Source organism: Protomyctophum bolini, assembly GCF_963924005.1.
Source record: "Protomyctophum bolini genome assembly, chromosome: 22".
Taxonomy (NCBI): domain Eukaryota; kingdom Metazoa; phylum Chordata; class Actinopteri; order Myctophiformes; family Myctophidae; genus Protomyctophum; species Protomyctophum bolini.
The window spans coordinates 21,143,802-21,159,411 of NC_137883.1; the positions used below are offsets into that span (position 1 = coordinate 21,143,802).

The 15,610-nt window shown below is 42.2% G+C and overlaps 1 protein-coding gene across 1 annotated transcript in view; it reads right to left on the reverse strand.

Moving 5' to 3' along the window:
- Nucleotides 1–15,610, reverse strand: part of brinp1 (bone morphogenetic protein/retinoic acid inducible neural-specific 1) — a gene marked incomplete at both ends in the record, with an annotated part of 103,356 nt that overhangs the window by 58,791 nt on the left and 28,955 nt on the right. Inside the window, one exon of the mRNA XM_080755795.1 lies at nucleotides 6,709–6,899. Coding sequence (XP_080611921.1) covers nucleotides 6,709–6,899 — 191 coding nt within the window. The remainder of the gene's footprint in view (nucleotides 1–6,708; nucleotides 6,900–15,610) is intronic.

Sequence of the window (15,610 nt, forward strand, 5' to 3'; positions counted from 1 at the left end):
CCAGGACTGAGCGTGTCCAGAGTCAGCGGCCAACCCGGGAGGGGGTGTGGGGGGGTCCCTGTGCTTTGAAGGGCCTCCAAGGCCACCATACTCTTCACTCTTTGTTCATGTTACATCCTAATACATCCTGATACTGGGGGGTCAAATTATGACAGGCAATTCCTGCTGTCAAAATATGACACTGGGGCTGGGAGGAGCAGTAGGAGGAGTGGGCTGGGAGGAGGAGTAGGACTAAGGCCCTATACGTCCTCTCTGGGGGGGGGGGGGGGTAACTACCTGTGAGTGGGGAGTGTTGGCTGATGAATGAATATCAACATCCTAATACATCCTGATAGGCAATTATGACAGGCAATTCCTGCTGTCAAAATATGACCCCCCCAGTCAAAAAACACTTTGTTTGAAATAGACACTCATGCTTTCCAAGGTGTGATTTGGGCTGGGAGGAGGAGGACTAAGGTCCTATACATCCTATCTGGGGGGGGGGGGGGGGGGGCTGGGGTACTACCTGTGAGTGGGGGGTGTTGGCTGATGAATTAATATCAACATCCTGATACTGGGGGGTCAAATTATGACAATCAAAATATGACCCCCCCAGTCAAAAGACACTCATGCTTTCCAAGAAGGAGGAGGAGTAGGAGGAGTGGGCTGGGAGTGATTTCTCACCTGCCTCTCGTTCAAAATATGAACGTGAGCGATCATCGAGCGATAATATTGAAACGAGGGAAAGGTAAGCAAGTAAAAATATGTCTCTGGTTATTTTCCGGAACGGAGTAAAAGCGGCCATATCTTCCAGGCACCCCAAGCTTCTATTTTGAAGGAATCCCTGCACTAATTGTGTTAAAGGTGACCCAGAGTCAAGTATCCCAAAGTAATCCCCAAAAAGTAATCCAAGTAATCCAAACATTGTAGGCTTGTATCTTCTCTTTTGTTAAATAAAGTAGTTCTCAAAGTTATAAAACAAAAATGCAATGCATTGCTCACTGGAAAAAATAAACGTATATCCTTCTCACCCAACCTTTAAGTCAGGAGTCCTCCGCTGGTTCCTTTGTTGACAAGCTCTGATTTGTTTGTTCAGAGTACCAAGCCTCAGAAATGTCCGACCAAACTTTGCTTCTTCCCACACGCAAAGTTCTTCGGTCAAACTTCATATTGGTTTGAGTTCAGTTCTGATTTAGCTTAGTATTGGCTTGAAAAGAGTGTGTTTGACAAATGAGTAACAACCACACCAAACACTCTTCTAACTGCCCAAAATGGAACCTCTGCTCAGCGCCTCACTTCCTGTCTCTTTATAGCTTCTTGATAGTTCACTTCCTGGAATTGGACAAGTAAGCTTTGAGCAAGAACTATTCCTGGAACTATTGCTCACATTTCCCCACAGCTCCCCCTATGACCAAACTTTGTCATTTTATCAACAGTAAATGTATGACCATGGCTCAACTACACAAAACACAATATATTATATTCTCCGTACACTACATTTCAGTGTTAAATATTCAACCATAGTTTCAACCAATATATTCCCTTGTTATTCCCCAGTATGTTTCATTTTCTTTAAATACACATACAAGGACAGGAAATACATTATTTCACACATTTATGTGGCAGTGTCACATATTGGTTTACATGATATTGATTGCCTTAATTGCCTACATAATATTACAGAACCTATAATACAAAATGGCCTGATGGTGTCACTAGAGGTAATGTCTTGGGGTCACTCAAATGAGAAAAAACTCATCCTCCTGGGAGCATAGATACACTCATCAAGTTTCATGACAATCCCCAGATTAGATTATAAAATATTGCAATTGGACATTTTGGTCTATGGGTGGCACTAGAGGTGCCACAAGGTCACCATTGCTAGGTTTCATCCTCCTGGCAGATTGAAGGCGCAATGACAATTCCATGGCAATCCATAAAGTTGTTTTAGAGATCCTGTTATAAAAAATATAAATTGATGTTGCTAAAGTTAAGTTGACTTTCTTCTCTCTTAGGATATCACCACAGGGAGGAGTGTGAACACTGTAACATCAACAATAGTAAATCATAAAGCAACAACAAACAAGGGCGCTCTGATTTTCTCTTTGCATGCATGTTTGTTGACACAGTATAAAAGGTTGTGCAGCTCATTCTGTGTACACATATGACCTCTCTTTTCTCCCTAACACACTCCTCAGAACCCATAGAAACACACAGTTCTAGATGCTTGACAAGTTAACTAACACACAATGACGATCCCAAGTCATGCCCACAAGCACACACAAGCTTGTCTATTATATTGCTGTTCAAAGGGCAAACTATATCCCCGGAACTCATTCCAGTGTTCAGACGCCTTATGCCGTGAATGGTTATTTGCCCCCAAGTGATGCATTGTGAATGGTCACTTAACTAGTGGCGATCATGACCGGGGGAAGGTGGCAGTCAAGGCCAATGTCTCATGCCTGGTTGGCGTGGAACCACAATGGGGACAAGTCCCCATTCTGTGTCCCTGCCACGCTCCCTTCCCCGGGGCTTAGGAAAGTTACTCACAAATCCTTGACTTACTGTACAAGGATAATGGTAGGACATTAGCCCTTGATCAGTGACTTTGCCCTCATTGCAAGTTACTGTAGCTCAAAGTAGGTCTACTGTACATAAAATATGTTGCACTTGCCACTCCTGGCTCAGAAAAATCATTAGCTCCTGCCCTTCTAACACTGCCCCCCTTTAATTCATTCATGTGTAAGTGTGAGTTCTGTAAGGAATACATTGTCTTACACTTTCACGGGGCACTCTGCCAAAATGTGTTCACATTGTCTGTGTCTTTGGGAAAATGATTTCATTACCCATTTTATGGATATACATTATTGCCATGCTGAAGCACAGTTTTATAGGGTAGAGTAATGAAATAATACAAGCTGATGGATATATAAAAGCAATACGTGAGTTAGGTATTGATTTACCTGTATATCATTAAAACACTCTGCCTGCCAAAAAGCTCTCAGTATGTGTTGGAGCGTGTGAGTGTGTGTTCCTTCCCTTCCCCTTTCCCTGATTCTCTCTAATCGGGGATCTCCATAATAACAACAGAAACCGTCAGTTTGCGCTTACGCCAGGGATCTCCATAATGGGGACTAAAACCGCAGGCAAGGAGCTCCATATATGGACATAATCTGTCCATTTAAGATACACAGACCTCTTCATGAATGGGCAATTTACACTGATGTCAGTATATGACTATACTGTATTTGGGCAAGCTCGTTTCTATGGTTATTGCTGACCTGTTCTGACATTCCATACTGTATGTTGACACTCCCCACCCGTCCTTCCTGTTCTGACATTCCATTATGTTGATATTCTGTACACTCAAGATACACTCCATATATGGCCAGTATGGCCCTTTAGGGTGAGATCTTACTGGTTGTAACTGTCCAAGCTATATAATGTGCATATCTGCATACAGTCAACGTCAGTCTGTCACACTGACCTGTGTCCTTGGTCAGACATAGTCCGACCGTTCGGTCTCAAACTTGGCCTGATTGGCTAACCTGACCCGTCCGCTTAACTGATTGGCAGAGCTTCGCATTTTGTGCCACAATAACAGCATTGTTCCCGACATGCATGGCCCCAAATATATAATGAGGAATCCACATACAGTACAAGCGGTATATCCAAAGAAATCCTATTGTTTAATGGAATATACTGTATATACACATGGTAATGAGGCTTTGAAGTGCAAATTGGAGTTTAGAGGAACAAGATCCCTGAGTGTTCAATTATGGTGCTAAGTGTAGGATTATGGGCCAGCTTATCGAAAACATTACACTTCAATGCTGAACAGAAAGGATCTAACACGATTGCAGTGCCAAAAGCATTTTTCAACAAAAAGTCAACATTCTGCACTGTGCCCATGGCACGAACTAATCTGCACAATTAATCAAAAGTAATTGAAAATCGTCATTGTAGGGTTCCACAATAATTATGTCATCGAGAAACTTGGCAATTAATTCAAACATCTTAATTGGGCAGCTGTTGCACCTTGCCCTCATATCACCATTACTCAAGGATTAATAACCAGAAGATTGTAGAACTAATCTCCCCTTCCATTAGGCTCACCGAGGCACAATAAAATCACAGGGGACATATGGCCAAAGATATAGCACAGATAAACACATTATTATAAATCGCCTTTTTCCACCGAAAATCATGGTCAATAATCTTCATGATTAACCACTCAGCACTATATACTGGATGTGATCATACAGCAAATAGCAGAAACACATACAGTACATAGTATACAACGAGATCGCACCGTGCTGTGAGCTTGTAGATTGGCTATTTTTGAACATTGTTGTATTGTCAAAATAGTGTAAATGGCTGATCTACAAGAATCTAGAATATGGTTGGCAAAAGTAGATTATTTATTTTGATGATTGGTTATTGGTCATATTGAAATTATTTGCCATATATGTTTTGTTTACAAAGTCTAAAATCCAAACAGAAATATAAATGCTAACACAATCATATTGTTAATAAGCAATTGTGGCAATTAATAGCCCCCCTAAGACGTACTAGTGCACTTGGAGTGGGATGGAGGGCTGGCCTGAAGGGCCTGCTTTCAGAACACTGCAATACTCCACAGGTACAGTATATCAGTTCATATCATATTATCGTGCTTTTTAATGGGGGGGGGGGGGGGGGGGTCTAAGATTGAGATGAGGGTATACTGGGCTGTGACTCTCAACAAAGTGCCCTCAAGGTTGAAGATGACGTGTAGAGACGCTGGGGAGGATGGTAGGCAGAGATGAGGAAGCTACATGTACGCATGGATTTTGAGTGAAACAAAACAAGTGTTCCCCCATGACTCGACACCAACCTGCATTGTTTTTATCGCGTTATACGTTTGATGTGGATTGTCTGCGGACACTCTGGATTACCCAGATTCTGGAGGATCAATCATAATACATAATTCAAAATTCATAGAATATGGAATAGTAAATGAGGGCAAAGATAGAGCAAAGAAAGGGGTACTGAAAAGCTTTTTAAGGGACATTTTGGGGACGAGATTTGTTGAACAGATATCTCTTGAGGATTTAATGTGGACAGGAAGTTTAACCACCTTAACCCTGGCATCCCTACTTTGAAACTGTTGAAGATTCTTAATGTTAAAAATGAAAAACAAAGAAAATAAATAATTTAATTTCAAATAACTAAAGATAAATAACAATAGGGTTTACGTTGTTAAAGGGCTAGGAGACTGTAATCATTTCTGTGATACACCATTTTCTAATTTATCATCTACTTTTAATTACCAATAGTGCATCTGTGGCAGCGGTGAATCATTCTCCCTAGGCTTGGCTGCACTTATTTATATTTTACCATCATATAATATTTCACCAGAATATCATATTTCTGATTTCCATAATTAGTGTCTCGGGGTGAATCACCTTGCAGGGCTGTGTATATGATATTGCAACTCTAAACCCCCCACCCATGATTTCCCTCTCTACGACTTAGCTGAATTATTAAAGCCAAGTGTTTGACATTCAAGTGAACTCCCAGATTTAAAAACGGGGGGGAAAAAACCTGCTACAGCAGTTCTTTCCCTGCTAAATGCTTCAAGCTTCAGTTCGTCTGTTTGAGGTATCAGTACCCGAGTAAAGAAAGTATATTTAAAACTGCTCTGTTGTTATTGGACAATGGGACTAACCACAAAGCACCGAGGACCAGTTCCATGGACACAGGCTAAGCCTATTCCAAAAATAAATAAAAGAAAAAGCTCCTTTCAAATGAGATCTCCTTATAAAGGGATGTCTTGGTATAGACCTGGCTTAATCTCTGTGTGTGTGTGTGTGTGTGTGTGTGTGTGTGTGTGTGTGTGTGTGTGTGTGTGTGTGTGTGTGTGTGTGTGTGTGTGTGTGTGTGTGTGTGTGTGTGTGTGTGCGCGCGTGCGTGTGTGTGTGCATGCGTGCGTGTCTTTCAGTGCTTTCCATCTAAAAAAGGGTGATTATAAACCTTAAAGCTATTGTTTAGATTCAGAAGATGTGCACAGCAACGTCTGAGCACTAGACAGTGTTATAGGGTTGAGGACATTTTTATACGTGTGGAAAGAATAGTTAATAGAATAGTTTCATTATTTGATAACAATGACAACTATTTGTAATTCTGTGTATTTGGAATACAATTACATGTGCAACCCTTTTGGTCCAGCTGGGTGTAGCTACAGTAACTGGGCTTCGACTCTCAGGCTTCGTACACACCTACACGGGTAGCTTTTTCTCCACATATATGTATCTGTAAACATTATAGGTTAGAAATAAGCCACATAGTAGCAAACATGCTTTGCTGGGCCGGGCATTAGTCTTCATGAATGGAACCTAATCAGCCTACTGAACCCTACTATCCCTACTGAAAAAAACAAACCACTAAACATTTGTTTGTAACCCTCCAATGGTGTGTAAAAAAAAACAAGAATGACTCATAACTGCCAGGTGCAGAAGTTCTCGTCTATGAACATCTATAATTAGTTTGTGCGTCGCAGCCTTTGCCTCAGCTCACGGCTTCACGTTGCAGCGTTCAGAGTATGGGACTTATGCCAATCATGAAAAAGTGTCTACTACGGTAGACACTACTCGCTAGTAGAGGTAGGTGAACATGTAGTCCAGGCGCTTTTCAAGCACCTGGCAAAAATCGGTACAAGCATGAAAGTGAACAGTGAATCTCTTTTACCTCCCAGGGTGGCTGAGATGAGGATATGGGTTCCATACTTCTTGATGATGGTGTCAATGAACTGTTGAGTGGAGGGTCTGCGGCCCAGCAGTCGGACGCTTCGCTGGAACTCTGGCATCAGCGGCACAGGGTTCCGGATCAGGTCCCTCCTCTCAATCGCTGTGTTCCTCACCTTCCAACGTGCAAACTCCCTGTGGAAATTCACACAGGAAACTATTCATAAACAATGGTTATAGTTATCCACTGTATATCCTATACACTTATATCCTATGCAAAGCCAAATCTCATCTAAAAATAAAACACACAGTGTTGTCAAATAGAGTACTTTGAGTTTTTGGATCTGATATTAAATACTTGATGATCAAGTGAAACAGATTGATAGAAGTAAATTCAAATACACGTATAAAATGTATGTTTCTTCAAAATACAGTTAAGCCTATTTCTTTTCCTGTGTCACTTGCCAAAAATAGCTTATTTTCACGTGGAAAACATGTGAAAAAAGTTTGTTCTATAAAATTATGCTTGCATCTGAGCTCACTGCCACGCACTTCAAGCGATATACTGTAGCTTGATTTATACTTAGTTGTACAATGGTGTCCCACACCTACAATAGCTCACAATGTGTTGTAGGGGTGAGCCGCCATCGTTGTAATACGACATGGTTGTAACATGCACGTTATCTCTTGATTGGTCAACGCCATCATGACGCCATCGTGTCAGTATGTGTACAGCATCCTACTTTACGTGCCACAGCACGATGTTTACCTTCATCCTGGGAATTATTGGCTTACTCCTGGAGTATCTGTGCGCTACAATTTCTTTCTTTGATGTTGGCGAGTAAAAATCCTCATGGATGTCTTCATGCTTATGTTCTTCATTAGTTTGCACCGTGTTTAGACACAATGCACGTTAGTTCTGGTCTGTAAGCAATGCCAAAGAAGGACTTGCAAAGTGGTTCAATTGTAACGCCATACCATTTCATACCATTATACTGTATGTAATATTTACACATTTGACATATTGGCCAATATTATGTTCAGTCAGCTGTCGTTCAATTACAGAGTGTATTCTAAATTAGTTTAGCGTTGTATAACATTGTACAACTCAATCAATCAAACGTTTTATTTTGTTGTGTAATCAATGTATTTTCCCATTGAACTGACTCAAACGCTCCAATGTTAAAGAGTTGCTTCAATGAAATAGAACTGATTTAAGCTGAAAACGATATGTTAAATGGTGTTTTTGCCGTTACAATTAATCCCTTATGTGCAAAAAATGTAACAGTGGAACAGTGTCCACGTTCGGTTTAATAACCTGTTTCATCAATTGAAAAACTTGAAGTGGTTTATGATAGCAGACCTGTGTAGGTCCGTTGCTCTGAGTAAAAGAGTGAAACGTGCAAAGTGTTACAACCATGGTGGCTCTCCTATCGGTATTAGGACGCATTGTGAGCTTGTAGATCTGCTATTTTCAGGCCACCCACATGCAACAATACATCAGGCTTAAGATCCACAGACTGGCACTGCTACCTCACTCAGTTGAAAGTACACGGGGAAGAAAGCGAGAGTGAGGAGAAAAAACACACACAAAACAATCAGTACGTAATCAATTACCACTGCCCTAAGGATAGAATTGACAGCCAGGTTTTTCTGCAGGAACTCCTGAATCCTAAGTCCTAAATGAAGACTCTATATTATCTAATCAGGGTCTAATGCCAAGTATAGCCATGGGCTAACTCCATGGGATGCAATTGTGTTTGCTAACTAGGAAGAGAGATCAGCATCAAACTATCCTATTTTCCAAGGGGCTATATCAGGCAAAGCTAACACAGAACACCACCAGCAATCAGCAATCAAACACAAATGTCAACAAATGTTGACCAAACATTGTCCCCCTCCCCCGCATTAAACAAAAATGTTTGGTCAAACCATGTGACTTCCATTGGAAAAGCATTGAGGCGGCCATGAAACACAGGCAGAGCACAGAACAGTTGTTCTTTATGTGTGTAATGTGTATGGAGCCTCAAAAAACAAAAAATATAATTACCAAACATTTGTTTGATCGGTGTTTGATATGTGTGAATCAGTGGTACTAAAATGAAATGTCACCAAGCATTGAAATCAGTGGCTGATTGGCTGTATGCTGGTATTTTGTTTTTATTAAAAAATATATTCACTGCAAAATCTGCTGGCATGGAGCTGTGCTCACACACCGTGCACTGACTTCAGAGCCAATTTAGGTTTTGACATGCACCTCCTAGTAATACAGGTTTGTAAATCGAATTCAGCATGTTTGGCTTTCTAGGATGTTCAATAAACTGTATCATGTTGTAGGAGACATCACAAGGCACTAATTTAAATTTCGGCCTAGAATTTTGCTATCATCCTGGATATTGTACCTCAAAATTAGACTAGCCTATGTACAGTACAGTATGCACAGTATGCTTGAAAATTGTTCAGCCCATGAAAAAAGAAAAGAAAAAGCATTATATATGCAGGCTTAATGATCACACACCCACTTCACAGGTGTGCATTCACGTGCACAAGAAACAATCACATATGCTGTTTGTCTGTCTGTCTGTCTGTCTGTCTGTCTGTCTGTCTGTTGGCATGCGGCCAAAGGTACTAGAAGGGTAACGGCAAGGATAACTCTAAACTCTAAGGTTAACGACTCATTGCTCTGGTAGATACAGTATATAGATCAAACTTTATCGATCCCGAGGTAAATTGAGGTGGAATGGCAGCAAGGCAGAATGCATGAAAAATGCAGGTCAGAGTACACAAAGAGACAACTAACAATTACAAAAAAAATTAAATGTACAAGACAAGACGTCTGCACTTGGACTGACATGAGTTAGCATAATAGATATAAAATTCTCAACACATTAAGAATAATATTCCTACTGCGTTCTTACTGTGTATGGAGATACAAATTCAATACAAATATAAATTCACGATAGATAGATACTGTAGATAGATAGATAGATAGATAGATAGGAAAAACAGGGACAGTTAAACAACAAAAGCTACTATCAATTCCAATTTGTGCTTATCTTCCTTTGGATCGCATTCCCGGGAAAAAAAAAGCAGTCTCTTTCATTTTTCTCATTGAGCCACATCAATAAAAACCCCAATGTGTTCATGAAGTTCATGAACGTGTTTCATCGTGGGTATATTTCCCTCGATACCATCAAAGACATTTACTGGGGAAAAGACAGACATCATGCCAGCTCTCCAGAAAAGTGTACAGAATACATATCATGTGAATTACAAGGAGCATAAAAACCTCTGGGTATACACTGGACAAAAGCAATGGTATCTTTTAAATGCATGATGTTTGTCATAGAAATCTCAATATGACTCAGAGATGACTTCTATACAAGGATGAGACCAGAATGTGATGAGACAGTCTTTTTTAATAGGAGTGCTCCCATGAGAACCGCACTGGCAGCATCCGGATATAAATTTCTACAGCATTCTGTCCTCCTACACAATATATACACTTCAGTGACATAGAAACAGGGGTATTTATGACCTTAAATGAGGGGAGAGAGCAGGCGAGCCGCTCATTGGAGGATCCTTATCTGAGAGCTGTGACATCCGTGGAACAGGATGAGGCTGGCTGTCACCTGGCTGGGTCATAATGACCATCAACCAAGGAGGTTGAGACCTGGTTTACAGGCCCTATACGTTATAATGAGCACCGTCAGCTGTTTCTATGTTTAAACAAGTCAGTGGACAAAGGACCTCTAGCCTGCGTTAGACAGGATGTTTCAAACAACCTAACCATAATTTATATGGTCAGACAACAATTTATCTCACATTATTTTTGTTGCAGATTTGTTCCCTTACCATAGCATCATTGCTTTACTGCTTATCAAGCTATTGCAAAAGTGGTTTGAAAAGTGCTATTAAAAAACGAACTAACCCCTCGGGGCACAGGTCTCCACCAGGGTTGATATTTGGATAAAATCTGAGGGACTAATATAAAAGAAGTGTTCCTTGGGTTGTAGGGAGTGTGCATACAACGTTGTACGCAGATCGGTGTAGTTATACTGTATGTGAAGACGCGACTTGGCCTGTTCTAGCGCCACCATGAAGCTGATTTGAAAACTGTCAAGTGGCATTTCTTCCCTAGTGGGAATTTCACCGCAATCGGACACTGCGTTGATGAGTTGCGGTATTTTGTACAAAAAGGGGAATAAAACGGGCTACTCCTGAAAACATTGGAAGCCAATCTTAGCCAATCGGGATGGAATATGAGAAATCAAACAAACCCGTCTTGATCACATGACTATGGAGATCATGTGTACCGATTTGCGTGACATTCAGATAAAATCTGAAGGAGTAATATAAGAAAATGTGTTTTACATAATGTCAGCCACCTGCGGCACTATAAAGAGCAGATGTGGAAAAGTTCCAGGCAAAGGTTTTTCCTCCAGGGAGTGTGCATAGAGGGTTTACACAGATAGGTGCAGTTGTAGGTAAAAACACTAATCGGACAGTTATAGCGCCACCATGAGGCTGAGTTGTGGCATTTCTTCCTCTGCCTCTGCCTAGTGGAAATGTGTGTGCAAAATTTCACAGAAATCACACAATGTGTTGATGATTTGCGACATTTTGTCTGAAACGGACCAGACATACTTTCTCCCCATGCCTTCGGCCTGGCTGGTGGAGACAATAATAATAATTTCTCAAAGCCTACACTGCTACACTGAAGAGTACACATCTATTAGCTCTGTCTGTCTGTCTGTGTGTCTGTCTGCCTGTCTGTGGTGGATCTTACTTTGAAAAGTTGACATGTTGAAATCTGTATACAGTGGTGGCTGGTGGCTCAGCCCATTTGTGCATCAATGGTCTATGCACAAATGCTCTATTTGTGCATAGACCATTGAATAGCATATGACATGAAACAATTGAAGTGTTCCATATAGAAAAGTAATATGAAAATATATGTAAATGATATAAATATAATTATGAACATCGACAAAATGAAAAGAAGAATGCATTGCTAAATATTATCGAATATATTATTTAATAATAACAACAGCTACCCAGAGCTTCCGTCTAAACCTTTCCATTCCATCCCCGGGTCTCAAGGACTCTCACAATGATTTAGCCCTGAATAGCTCCTTGGGCCCCATAAATTGACCCATTACTTAGTTCCAATTCTGTGAGAGAAGATCAGCTTGCTTCAATCAGCCTGTGCATGTCTTTTACTGCCCTATTCCCTGCACCGCTAGTCCTCTCCCCCTCTCCCTTTGGACTGTCGATTGAGTCACATTTAACGTAATCTATATCCATAGGAGATGAATATGGATCCCAGTCAGGAAGTATACAGGACTTTAAGTGGTTAAAACAACATGTTTTTGACAGGTTAAAGCACTATATTCTTATAGTAAACATTGCTATAGAGTGTTTGTTCAGTAACATCTCCTGGTCTTTCCAACTCTTTAAGTACAAGTACTTAAGAAAGTGTACTTAGTTACTTTCCACCACTGTGCAGTGCAAGATGCATTCCGAACAGGTCTGGGTTCTGACAGAAATGCATTACTATGCGTTCCCACCGGACAAGAGCAAAACCATTATTGTTTGGTTTAATCCCATAAATCACAGCATATTGTCCCTATCAGATATACAGTAGATTACACTTTTTAGCATCGCTGAAGCCTTTCTTGTGAAAAATCCAAACATCCCAATTTTTCAAAGTCAGAAATATATACGACTGCTTTTCTTGAGGGAGGCTCGCAGCTCTCACATACATACAGTACATGCACGCTACGCACACACTCACACATGCATGCATGCGCAATTGTGCATGCACGCGCACAGGTATATGCTGATTCAGCTAATACCTTTGTTCCAATGCTTTTTTGCAGCAGCACACACACACACACACACACACACACACACACACACAATGTGCAGCAATATTAACAATGCCAAGAGAACTGCAAATGATTATCAGATTTGCTGCAGCAACCACAATCTCTCTCCCCTCACTCTGGTTCCCACTGTATCCCTCTTTGCTGCAACAGTGCATGTCCCTCTCCCTTACATATCAATTCATTTTACGTAAGTACATCCTCTTCATGGCACCGGCTCTGCCGATTAGCACAGCAAACATATGTGGCAGCCATATGTATTGGGGCCCTTCTGCCCCAGATTAGGCAGGCCAGCAGATGGAACCTGCGATATGATTCAGTGGTTTATTTCCCAGCTCCAAGCACAGTTTAATGACCGCTCAAAGCAAGTAAAGAGGAGATAAATGGCATTGTCGCTGCAATTGGATGGGAGAAGAGATGGATGATTATCACCATTATCAGACTTAAGTAATTAGTCAATGAATCTGTGTGTTGGAAATTGGAATACGATTATCCTATTATAAGGAACCTCCGTCCGTCAGTCTGTCCATCAGTCTGTCAGTCAGTCAGTCAGTCAGTCAGTCAGTGGTCCGTAACTCCGCATGGTTCATCTCAGTGGGTTGAGCAATTGATCTCAACTTGCACACGGGCAGTGAGGAAGCCCGTTTTTCACATTCCCAAAATGTAAGCTTAATTTTTTCATCTTCAGTTGTTTTTTGTGTAAACATACCCTTATTTGGAGTTCAGGCTATGGGATCCGTCATGGTTACAACCTCGCAGGCTATATGATCTCTAGCCACTGGCTACTACACACACGTCATGTTACTTGCCAGTTTCTGTAGCTCTATGTTTCTGTATTTAGGGGTTTAGGTCTTATATTTCCCTGAGTTATGTATCTTATTTTTTTTGTAGCAGTGTTCTTGTCCCTGTCAAATAAATAAATAAATAAAAAATATATCCACAGTAGACCTTTGATCATGCCAAAACAGGATTTTCTCTATTAGTTCTTGTAATGGCTTTTTAGCAACAGATTGCTTGATGATGGGGAAGCAGCTATAGCTATATACCCTGCAAATTCCCCAAAGCACTCATTTGGGCAGCCATTTTCTTTCATTCCCTCCCATGTGGTTTTCCCAGCATCCACTGTTCATGTTTACTTGACTAAACAGTGCTGAGACAGACATTAGCGTATAATCACAACACAACCAACACACAGCTGATTTCACTTGGATCTGAATGAGAACATTTCTCACCACCAGAGATCGTTTGTTCTAATGAGTGTACTGGTGGCTTGAGCATGTCTGCTTCTAAAATAGCCCCAGAGTCGGAAGAAAGCCTGCACGAAAGTAATTTTCGGAGCACACAAGTGTAATGAAGTGTAATGTTTTAATTTGCGACATGACCAGTCACATGCAGTCATGCAGTCAGACACTCTCTTAAGTGAGAACGCATAAATATAAACGTGCACTGCAAATCCAGCGAAGACATACAGTACTGAAGCAAACAGAAGAACGCCAAGACAATAGTTGGTATTGTGTAAGCATTGAATCGAGTAGTAGGTAAAGTGAGTTATTTTAAACTCCTTCACTCAGTGAATCGCCCTATGGGGAGTGCCATCTCTGGCATGAACACACAGAATTAAACCATATACTTCACGAACAATTTCATTGGTCGGGACTTCTACCCGCCCATGGCATGATCACCCCTCCCACCGGGGTGATGACGTTCCTCTCATGCCACACGGGTCATTCCGATTGTCTTCTGCTTGCTGAACGCACGTTAAGCCACGCTACCTGTTTGTATTTACCTGTTGAAACCGTATCTCACCAAGACGGGCCATCGGCTTGTACCAAGAGATTCACAGTGTTCTGCAAACCCTCCGGTAGCCCTCTTCACGACGAAACGTCTCTTGCAAAAGACCACGTAAGTGTTTACCGGCCGCTGAGAAGCGTAACAAAGGTCTTGTGCAGTGTAGAGTTGTTAGCCTGCTAGCCAGCTTCCTCCTCCGGTCGTTAGCTCTAGCTAGCGGCCCTCCTCGGCTAGCCTTAGCTCGGTGGTGCAGCGCCGAGAGACGCCACTTAGCCTCGCTAGTACACAACGTTAGCCTCCTCCCGCGCCGTAAGACCGGGCTGTCTGCTAGCTTGCACTCGCATACACAACGAGCCTTAGACGCGGCCCTGCCTTGTTAGCTTGACGCCGAAAGACACTAGCTAACTCGCCGCTACGCTCCGCGCCGCTGGATACACATCGCCGACGCGGCCCGACCTTGTTTACTTGCCGCCGAAAGACGTTAGTTTACTCGCCGCCGAGGCTACTCTCCGCCTCCGACATTTTACACGCTCCCGCGGTAAAGACCGGAGTGCATCTTCCAGGCCATCGCCGAAAGACGAGGCCTCACCACTGGGTTTATTAGTGTAAACAATAACCCACTTGACCCACGTGACGACCCGCGGATAGTGACCACTTTCTAGTAGTCACTGAAGTAACTCTGGTTGTAGTACTTTCCCCGAAAGTTACGAAAGTAACCCGGGTTCTAGTAATTTGAATTTTTTTTTTTGGAAATTTTCAAAAAATTGGTTTTCTCTGCTATCTTGAGTGTTTGTGTAAACTCCACTCTAGTTAACATGGATACTGACAAGAACCTGGCATCCACTAGCACCAAGGCTAGCAGCATAGCAGCTACTCCACAGAGGGTCTGTCTCCACAGGTCATGCTCCAACCTTCTGGCTGTAGATGACCTCCACACAAGCTGTGCCTTCTGCCTGGGCCCCGAACATCTTCGCCAGGCCATCCTTGCTCCGGGCTTCTGTCCATGCTGTCTTCCCCTTTCCTTCCGACGGAAGCAGCGGCGTCTTCAGCGGGTTGAGGCCCGCATCGCCCAGCGCGATGCCAACTTGGACGACCCAGGTTTTGATCTGAGAACACAATTCTCCACTCTGGACCAGCGCCCCAATACGGGGGCTCGTCCTAAGCCTACATCCACCGTCACCAGACCGGCAGCAGCCTGCACCTGGAACCAGGGGGATGGGCACGACTACG